The sequence below is a fragment of the Labrus bergylta genome, chromosome 7 (assembly GCF_963930695.1).
Source record: "Labrus bergylta chromosome 7, fLabBer1.1, whole genome shotgun sequence".
Lineage (NCBI taxonomy): Eukaryota > Metazoa > Chordata > Actinopteri > Labriformes > Labridae > Labrus > Labrus bergylta.
This window is the reverse complement of record NC_089201.1, coordinates 21382278-21392238: the sequence shown is the minus strand read 5'-3', so window position 1 is coordinate 21392238 and position 9961 is coordinate 21382278. Positions and strand designations below refer to the sequence as shown.

The following is a 9961-nucleotide window of genomic DNA, read 5'->3' as shown; positions in this document are numbered from 1 at the left end:
TTCCTGGATCTCACAACTGTTTACAGGCTGCTTTTATTTCTCTTTTAAGAAGCAGATGGAATGTCAAATGAATCTTATTGATCAGTCTGTTTGTTAAACCAAAACAGTGCACAAACACATAGATTAGATTCTCAGCTGACAATATCTTCCTTTTAATAACCAGTCATCTGTGTCGCTGATGAAGCAACAGGCAGCCTAAAAAGCCTCCTGGCATTCATATCCTGGTATGATCCTCCTTGGCATGTGTGTCGAAGTGTGTCTGAGGACGCTGATCCCTCTTTAATGTGTCTTCTCATTTGTTGTCTGTAGGCCCTTTCTGCACACACCATCCTCTTCCTTCTCCCAATGTTATCTCAACTTACTTAGGTGCCATGTATTTGATTTCACTTTGCGTATTAATGACCGCCGAGGTTTTTCAACATGAGGATTAGCAGATTTAAGGCCGATCCTGTACTGTGGTACAACATGAGCTTGATATGACAGCCTTGATGTAGAAGCTAGGTTGCTCAAACATGCAAAGTCCATGCATGTTGATTTACCTTTAAACCGTCTCTCTTATGTCCACGTTCAGTGGTTAAAATGTCCCTGATAAAGTTTGTTGCATCAAAAGAAATGTTTTTTCATCTTTTTTTTTTTTTTTTTTAGTTATAAGATGTCAATTTCTTAAGTTGTTCAATACACAGTATTAAAAACTTTATTTAGAATTTCTTGAAGAAATGTTAAAACCAGTCGAACACCATTAGAGAATCTCAAAAATGTTTGCGCTGTCTGCAATCTCCAGTGTTTGTATTAAGGTAAAACATTTTTTTTTTATGAATTACTGAATTAAAAAAACTCAACTGTGGACTTGTTAAAATTCTTCACATCACACCTTGTTCAATTTGATCACCATTTTCTTTCTTTCTTAGGACTGCACTGTGACATCATCATCAACACATCAGTGGATTTCATACAGTAAGGCCTGCTCCCTGCAGCCTCCTCCCTTTCTCCTACCCACCTCACCTACCGCCACAACCAAGAGCCGTCACCACCTGCCCTGTGGTCTCCTTCCTGTCCTCCCACCACGTCTGCGGAGTGGGTGCAGGCTCCCTCCCCCAGGGGTGGGAGTGAGGAGCTGGGGGATGCACTCGATAAACCCCTTGAGAACGATGCAGAGGGTGTGTGGAGCCCAGACATCGAGCAGAGCTTCCAAGAAGCCCTGGCCATCTATCCGCCCTGTGGCCGCAGGAAGATCATCCTCTCTGACGAGGGCAAGATGTACGGTACGCCCACCTTTCTCCTCATTCTTTCATCTACCCTTTTCTTCTTGAATGGGATGTTAAACACAGTCTACCTGAGATTCAGGTGACATGCTGGCCAGGGTGATGGAAATGCAATTTTGCATATTAGGATGAAATCATTTTAAAAATGTAGGCTGTTTTTTCTTAGTCACTTTATTCCATCACATAATTTGTTATGAAAGAGGAATTCTTATCACCAAAATAAGAATAAATGATTCAAAAAGCTCCCCTGTAAGACCTGCAGCTCTTCATAGCACACCTTTAACCCCATCACACATGCACTGCTCTCCTGAACATTTCCCAACATTTTCCAGGGGGTGCATGTGTGAGCAGAAAAAGACTGTCTGGTCACTCACAGCAGGGTACATTTAAAAAAACTAAAGCCACCCTAGCATGTCAGCAGTGTTCCAACACTCAGTCTTATCAAACCTCATCTGACAGAGGAAAGATTGTTTCATAAAACGGGAACCGTTATCCAAGGTGAAATCATGATAGGCTACAACATGAAAACACATAAAATGGGGTCAGCTTGCTGACTGTTAAGAGGACTGGTTAGATTAGAGAAATGTCTTTTCTTTTATCAGGAGCTCTTACTGAACAAAAAAGTTTGTAATGTTGAACTAAATCCAAGGGAGAAGTCAGAGAAATTAGAGAGAAGCTGTGGTAGCCAAATAAATTATTATTTGCTTTGCTGCTTATTAGGGAGATACTGAATAGATATTCTAAAATGTACACATGTTTAAGGTTGTTTGTAAAGGAAATTAGAAATAACAGAAAATCGTTTTTCTGCTTCTTAATTTGTAATAAAAAAATAACTCTGTAAAGCTGAACGCCTGATTGAAAAAGGCTGTGAACTACTCGTCATATGAACATCACCACCACATCACGCACAATATAACACACGTCTTCTGTATTGATGGGACGGACATTTGTTACACATTCTCTCTCCCACAGACACACAAACACCCGTTCATCACCACTCCTCATGTTCATGTTTCACATCACTCCTGTTTCCTGCACAGCTGTCGACTACACTTGTTCCCATATGATGGCATGATGAATCATAAACATATGCTCACTGTCCAGTCACTCATTATTCTACATCAAGAATGGTCAGGGTGGAAAGCACTGATGCTGTTATAAAGTCATGTGCCTGTAAAAAAAAAAAAAAAGGGCACTTCTATATCTCTTCTAAATGGAAAGGACAGTATACAGCAGTAAAATCTGGTCATGTAAGTTTAAATAACTAATTAGATTACTAAATAGATTCAGACCTGCTATTTTATATTTCCCTTGGGAGATGGCTGTAAGCTACTTTACCATTTGGTAGCATTATAGGAAAGCTTAAAATCAAGTATAATTAGCTTGGGTTCCTTTCCTTGATAATGTAATGTTATATAGAAAACAGTGTCATAGCTAACGTGAGATCAGCAAGGAAGATTGTTGTTGATATACAGTATAAACACATATGCCGCTTTCAGGCTCCTGAGATGCGCATTTGTGGCCACCATCTTGGAGAGGGGTAGACTATTTTCTGACGGAAGCAAAAGGGTTAAGTAGCCTTATGTTGTTTTTACTTAAGAAAGTTGCCTGATGTGGGGAGCAGTGAGTTACTTAGGCTAGACCTGTCACATTGTAATTCTGGTGATGATAGTGGAGAGCACTTTATACAGTTCCTGTTACCAAAATTAGCCCCAAATCACTCACCCCAAACAGGTGTAGAGAGGCGGGGATAGCTCTCACTTCCTGGTACACTACTATTAATTACATGGCTTGGATGCTGTCTTTGTCTGTTGTATCCTGCAGTTTTCTCCTGTTTGTCTACTCTCTTTTCACGCTAGCTGTAACATGAATTGATACTTAGTTGATGCCATTTGGCCGTAGAAAACCTATTTTCTCTTTTCTTTAACTAAAATATCAAATCTCCCCACCCGCCCTCCAAACCCCCCCCCCCCCCCCCCCCAAAAAAAAAAACGCAGGCCTTTTAAAAAATATTTTATAAGGTCTTGCCAAACAGGTTTAGAGGAGGTGACGTTCCTCTATCACATTTTTCTGAAAGATGTTTGGTAACAGGTGGCTTGGCAGTCGTGGCTCCTTCTGCGGTTTGATAGTGGATAGTGGATCTGGTCAGTGGAAAAGGGGTGGATACAGGTTTTGGTGCAGACAGACAGCCGCTGTCATCACCCTGTTTTGTCACAGAGCCAGACAGCTCCTTTAACTGTTAGCTTTTCAGAGGCTAGCTTATCGAGGTCATGTCCACCGTCTGATCGGCACTAAAAACCCTTATAAAGCCTGTAATAATAGTTGGAGGGGGGCATGTGGCTCATTCGGTGCCACAGAGATGGGGGGACCCGATGGGTAAAGGTGGTTATAGCAGAGGTTTTGGCAGGGAAGGCACTGAGGTGCCCCTTCCTCCCAACGAGGTCATGGGCAGGTGATGCGCGCCAGGGAGCGCGTTGGCCCGCCAGGAATGGCATGTGCGCTCAGGAGCTGGGGGGTTCAAGGCAGCTCGGCTGTTACCCTAAACCAGAATAGACGTTTACCCTTTGAGCGCCTAGGGGGGAGGGGGACTGGTGGACAAATAAACACCAAGGTGGGCTGTGGTGTCTTGCGTGGCCTCGGGCCTTTAAACTGTTTCACACCTGTTCTCAGTGTGTGAACATGACTCTGACTCTTTTTGTCCTTTATGAACAAACTCCTCTACCCCATATTTGTTGGTATCCACCTTCCAGTTCACCTCCAGCTGCCCTCTGAATTCAACCTGACAGCCTTGCGGAAAATTCCAGATTCATGACTTGAGAAATGAGGCAAGACTGAGCCCGCTCTCGGCCCACTGTGCCTCCATTGCCACTAAAGAGCCTGGCTGGCCCATCCCTTCCAGCCGCCTATCCTCCCCTTTTATCACCATCCCTGGGGTCACAAGTGGCCAACAACTCAAGTCATTCAAGCAACCACAATCAATGCAAAGCCACTTTGAAGGTCTTTAGTGTTGTTAATGCTGTTAAAGCGCTGATGGGTGGTCTTAAATCAGGTAGCCAAATCAAATATCCGCTGGGAATATCTTTAGAGGCATACATGTAATGGTTGAGTTATGACTTGATAGTTTAAGAGATGTTCTTTATTCTTCTTGTATGGGCTAAATTTGGCTACAGAGCCAAAACAAACTAGCAGGAGAAGTGTCTTGTTAGCTGAGAGCGACATACTCTGAATTTTAGGTTGAATTCCCCTCTGAGGAAAGAATGCCATTCTTTGCAAAACAATTTGATATTGAGTCTTCGAGAAGCAAAACAACGGGAATGTGTGCCTTTATCTACTATAAATTCCGAAATTAGCTGGAATGTTTTTACCCCATATTGCTCATACATTCACCACATTTTTTCCCATAATGCTGTGCATAGCGCCAGCCCTCGCGCCCATTACTCAACAGACATATTAGCTCGCTTATTAGGGCCGGTGTCACGGATATTGTGGCGCTTATGTGCTCCAGCGGTAATTCGACATGCATCTGCCAAGGAAAACATTTCCTGCCTTGTGTGGCTCTCAGCAAGAGACATGCCCCGTGGTCTGACCGGAGGCCTCATGCTGGAATAATGGAAAAACAGTCCCAAAGTTAAAGTGCAGTGGAAAGTGAATGTGCTGACAGCTATCCCAAGATGCATGTGAGAATGTGGCACAGGATGAGTATGATGTTCTCCCCTTTTTATTTACTGCCATAAAACTGCCATCATTTATTTACGCGCTGCTTTTGCAATAGTAATTGTTTTATTTTACAATATCTTTTGACCATTTTTTTTATTTGGCAGCTTTAAATCATGCATCCCATCATGTTTTGTGCAGCTGTCTGGTTTTGTCACACTTGGTTTCCTAACATCTGTGTGAGGAGCACTTTTTTTTCACATTTTGAAGGGTTCCGCTTCCTGTGAAAAAAACACCACATCGATGATCAAATTAACAGTCTCCATCAGATGTGGCATATTCTTTTTCCGTCAGCTCAGAACAAAGGAAACCCACACAATGAATCATTCTGTCACTAAGCTTTGCTTGTGCAACATGTAAACACATTGTGGTTTCTGTGAGGCGATGCAAATATGGTTTCATCTTGAGTCAATCTCATTACGATTGGGATGTAAAGGTCAGCGAGCAGCAGAAGAGAGTCCACACCCGGTTACAGACAGTAAAGTGAGAGATTCACCAATGACCTTGACCCGTTGACCTTTTGAAGAAGTGTGTGTTTGCATGATCAAGTGTTTTTTCTTTCTAACCATGACTCAGTTCTTTGTCTGCAGCAGTGCTTTTTGATTTTATGTCATGGTAAGGCTGGATAATAAGGATGAAATTGGTAGATTAAGTTTCTTCTCTCATATTGAAATGCACTCAGTCGTCAGTTTAAGTACATGTAATGTATCTTGAACTAGTGCATTCCAATATTAAATCAAGAAATCATTTTGTTGATGGCTGCTTTGTTGAGTTTTGTTGAACTTGCTCTTGAATGAAGTTTTGATCATATGCAGTGAGTCTTCAAACGGTTTTAACATTTATGATATTCAGTCGTTGATGTTAGCCTGGTGTCCAAAAAACTGCATGACAGGTATATACTTCTGATGTTCTGCATTGGCTTACAAAAACTCCTAATTTAGGCTGTGTCATGTAAACTGGTGCTGAACAAATGTGACATTTTTGAGATCCAGAAGCCTTTGATTCAAGGGGAGAAAATCCACTCATACCACATTTTATTTTTTATTTTTTTTATATATACTTTATTAATCCTCAAGGGGAAATTCTGGTTTACACTCTGTTATTGAGAGACATGCAACTCACACACACAGGCCTGAGAAAGACACGTGCACAAACAGGACCTATAGGTATTCATTGACGGAGAGATGTCAGAGTGGGGTTGCTGCACAGCGAGCGAACCCGAGCTGTTTGAGGTTCAGTGTCTTGCTCAAGGTCAGCTCAGCAGTACTCAAAAAGTGACCCGGTATCTCTCCAGCAACCAGACCAACTTCCATACTTTTCGGGAGTTAACCCTCCGGCTCCCAAGCCAAGTCCCCACAGACTGAGCTACTGCCGCCCCATTTTGCATTCAATTTAACTGAGGTAAAGCTCCGTCTTTTTGAATGTTTTGGCACAGATGCATTCAAATCTAATACAGTATATTTGGATATGAACTATTTCAATCAAGACAGTCAGTAGACAAGGGTACTTTTAATTTCTTCTTCTAACATACAACCATTAAAGGCTTTATATGCGATTTTTTTGATCATGCAGATCCACTGCATGTAAATTTACCCGAAATGACCGTGATCTAGAAACGCTTACATGACATTCAATTAAGCAGTGAGTACAGTTTGTTATTCTTCTTTTCTCTAGTCCCTCAATAAAACAACTTTTATACGCGAGGGGAGGAGTCAGCCGGCCCTTCCCGGCGATGTCTGAAGATAGGACTCAGAAAGCATCACAGACAGTGGGACTCGGGTGTTACACCCATTGTAGACAGTCATGACTCACAGAGTTATTTTCAGAGGATATACTTGATTTGTATTACATCTAAGTGTGAAAAATCGCATATTAAGCCTTTAAGATGTCACTGTCACTTTCTCAAGACATCTCAGATCAGTATGGATGCAAACAGGCCAGACATCTGTTAATCTGTTGATGTGATTTACTTACACTGAGGCTTGCATAAACAACATGCATCACTGTAATTGGCAGGTGTGTTGATATAACATGACATCTGATTAATTTATTACTGTGCTAGAAACACTATATCTGTCAGAAGATTTAGTTCTGATGTAAGTGCAACTGGTTAACACGCTGACAAGTACATGACTGATTATCTCTCACAGGTCTCATTCATGGTTAACAAAAAAAAAAAGTTTTTCTTGTACTCAGATATCAACTCACAGAAATGAAGTTAAAATGGTAAACCAAGGAGGGGAAGCATAGCTTAATTTCATTTAGGTAATAATTTTCTGTTACTCAGACATGGAAAGAACTAATATCAGTCACTATTTATTAATTGCACATTTAGCTCATCTTCATTGCTCTGATGAACTTTAGGTCTTAGGTTTAGGTTTTTGTTTATTGTGTATGTTGTTTTTCATACCAGAATACAAAACAGACACACGCAATGCCCCACAAAAACAAAATCCCATCTGCAATGTGGTAGAAAGCTGTAAATAGCTTACCGGTACATTAAAAACCACAGCCAGAACACAAAAGGTACTACAGAGCGACCACAACAACCTGAATACCAGAGAGCTCATGGGAAAGTTCAGAAATTATGGTAAATAAGAGGGGGGGGAGTTGTCCTGTATTTGTCAAATAAAAAACATTGTTTATGAGTTTAATGTCTTATCTTAGTTTGCAAAAGAAAGGATATTGAGTCAATCAATGTCTTTGTTTAGTTTTATTCTTCTTGAAAGTAGAAGGAACAAAGCTTCTGAGTGTCAAGACAGTCTGAAGGAAAGCTCAACGTCAGCACAATATGCTTGGGTTTTTATATACAAGCTTCACAGAAAAACCTTCATGCCTATAAGGAGCGTCGATGTAGGCACAGTCAGAAATATCAATCATTTTGTCATACATTTCAACATGTTGCTTCTTCAAGTCTGAGTATCTCTGATATTTCACTATTTGTGAGAAACCTTCATGCACGCGGTATAGACAAAACAAGAATATTACTTATTAAACTGTTGTTGCATATCTCACGCGAGCTGTGAGTAAAACGTGTCCTCGACAGTAAAAATCATTTTCCCATTACAGCATCCACCTGCCTGACTGTAGCATCTTGCTTTATCTGCTTCATTCTCGCTGTGTATACTGTAGATGTTCTTTATCAAGTGACCTAATTATCAACCCCATGATGATCACAAGCAAAGCCAATCTTTTTTTTTTTCCATCCTACAAATCATTTGTCAGTAGTTGTCGTGTTATCAATCTCCTCACATGTTTTTAAGCTGTCTTCATGCTGGAGCTGCGGGGCTAATGTATAACTGTACTCCATGTTTACGCCGGGGCCTGACAGAGGTCTTTTCAGAGCTCAGTCGGCTTCATCCAGGCTCTATCGGAGGGGAAATAACACCCAGCCAAGACATTCCTGCAGCCTAAATGTGACCTTTGTTTTCCTCAGCAGACACATCGGGGCATATGTGCTGTTGAGGGATATGTACTGCTGTGTCTCCGGAGAGGATGGCAGCTTGTATATAGTTAAAACTACAGGCCCCAATGTCCACAATGAGCACAATGACCTCTGATAGTAGAATATACTCTAAAAGACTTTAACCACAGATTCTAGGTGATAATGTATGAACATTGTAGCTTTTATAAAGCTGCACACACAACCAGTTTTGTTCTGAAGATCATAAAATAAAAGGTGTTATTTGATTTTGACCTAAAAAAAGTGATTGTTGTTTATCAGTCTTCTACACACTTAAGAGGATAAACTTGTTGTCCAAACTGGTGTTGTTGCACTAATACGACATGGGCCCATGGGGTGATGTGGGAGTAGCATATTCAGGACTCGGTGTAGACCAGTCAGTTTGTAGGAATGTGAGGAATGCACTGAGTTGAAGAGAGAGAGAGAGATCGGACCAGGCCAGTGATGACCGCAGTTCTGCTGGGGAAGGGCAGATTTATGACTTGCCAGGCCCCGGCGTCGACTTTGGAATGGCCTCTGTAGGTTTCCTGCACTGACCCCATCCACCTCTCCCTGTCCTCCACCAACAGGCCTGATTAGGTCAGGGTCAGTCAAGGTGTCCGCTTCTCTGAAGGAAAACTGCTGAAATTGTTTTGAAGACTTTTAAAGATCATAATGGCTCCAGGAATCTGAATGTCTGTATGTTTGTAGTTGGATTCAGTGTACTGTCATTTTTACTAAGAGGCAGGACAATTCAGTTGTTAGAGGAAGAAAAGCATAAACTTCATTTGTCTTCAACTTTATTGCTCTCGAGGTGTCTTCAGGCCTAAAGTCTTGAATTGGCAGGGCTACATGTTGGAAATATGCGCTTCTGATACTCATTACATTTGTGTAACCAAATTTCCCTCTCTGCATAGATCTGCAGAGCTGATTATGTGTATCTTTACAAAACAATCTATATTACTTATTTTTGTATCACCACTGGATAATATTTAATGTAGGGCTGTCAAATGATGAAATGAATCGCTAAATTCTAATAGTTTATTGCATGTTTGAAATTCCGTTATATCCCATTTATATATAAAAACAAAATTGTTGGGCTTTTATTTTGAAGGTTTGTACTTTAGAGAGTACTTTACTTGCTGTTTGGATTCAACCCTTTTTTTTATTTTGAAAACAAATATTCTCTATAACCTCACAAACATAATGTTTTAAAAATTGAACCACTGGACTCCGGGTTACTCCGATTTTGTTTCTGCTGGGATCACTCACTTTTTATGCTCTAAATAAATGTTTCTAGATTCATATTTCCATATTTGAACCGTAAGTGCAGCAGTGTGATGAACAACGTCAAACGGTGGGCCGTTGGGTTATGGTATAAAGTTCCCTCTGACTCTGCTGCAGCCTCGGCTGGCTGCCTGGCACAGGTTCTCAGTCTGTGCTGCTCCCGTTGGATATCATGATCTCATCGCTGTGTGACTGAGTCCCCTCTCTGATCTCATGGGTGTGTTGGAGGGTATTTTTGATGGGGCCCTTCCCCAAG

General features: G+C 41.2%; 1 protein-coding gene across 2 annotated transcripts in view; it reads left to right on the top strand.

The window, feature by feature from the left end:
- Positions 1–1127: 1127 nt before the first annotated feature.
- LOC110005202 (transcriptional enhancer factor TEF-3) overlaps positions 1128–9961 on the top strand; it is a 29815-nt gene continuing 20981 nt past the window's right edge. For both annotated transcript variants that reach the window (XM_029282846.2, XM_065957005.1), the window contains exon 1: positions 1128–1262. In XM_029282846.2, coding sequence (XP_029138679.2) covers positions 1256–1262 — 7 coding nt within the window. In that variant the 5' untranslated portion in view covers positions 1128–1255. The remainder of the gene's footprint in view (positions 1263–9961) is intronic.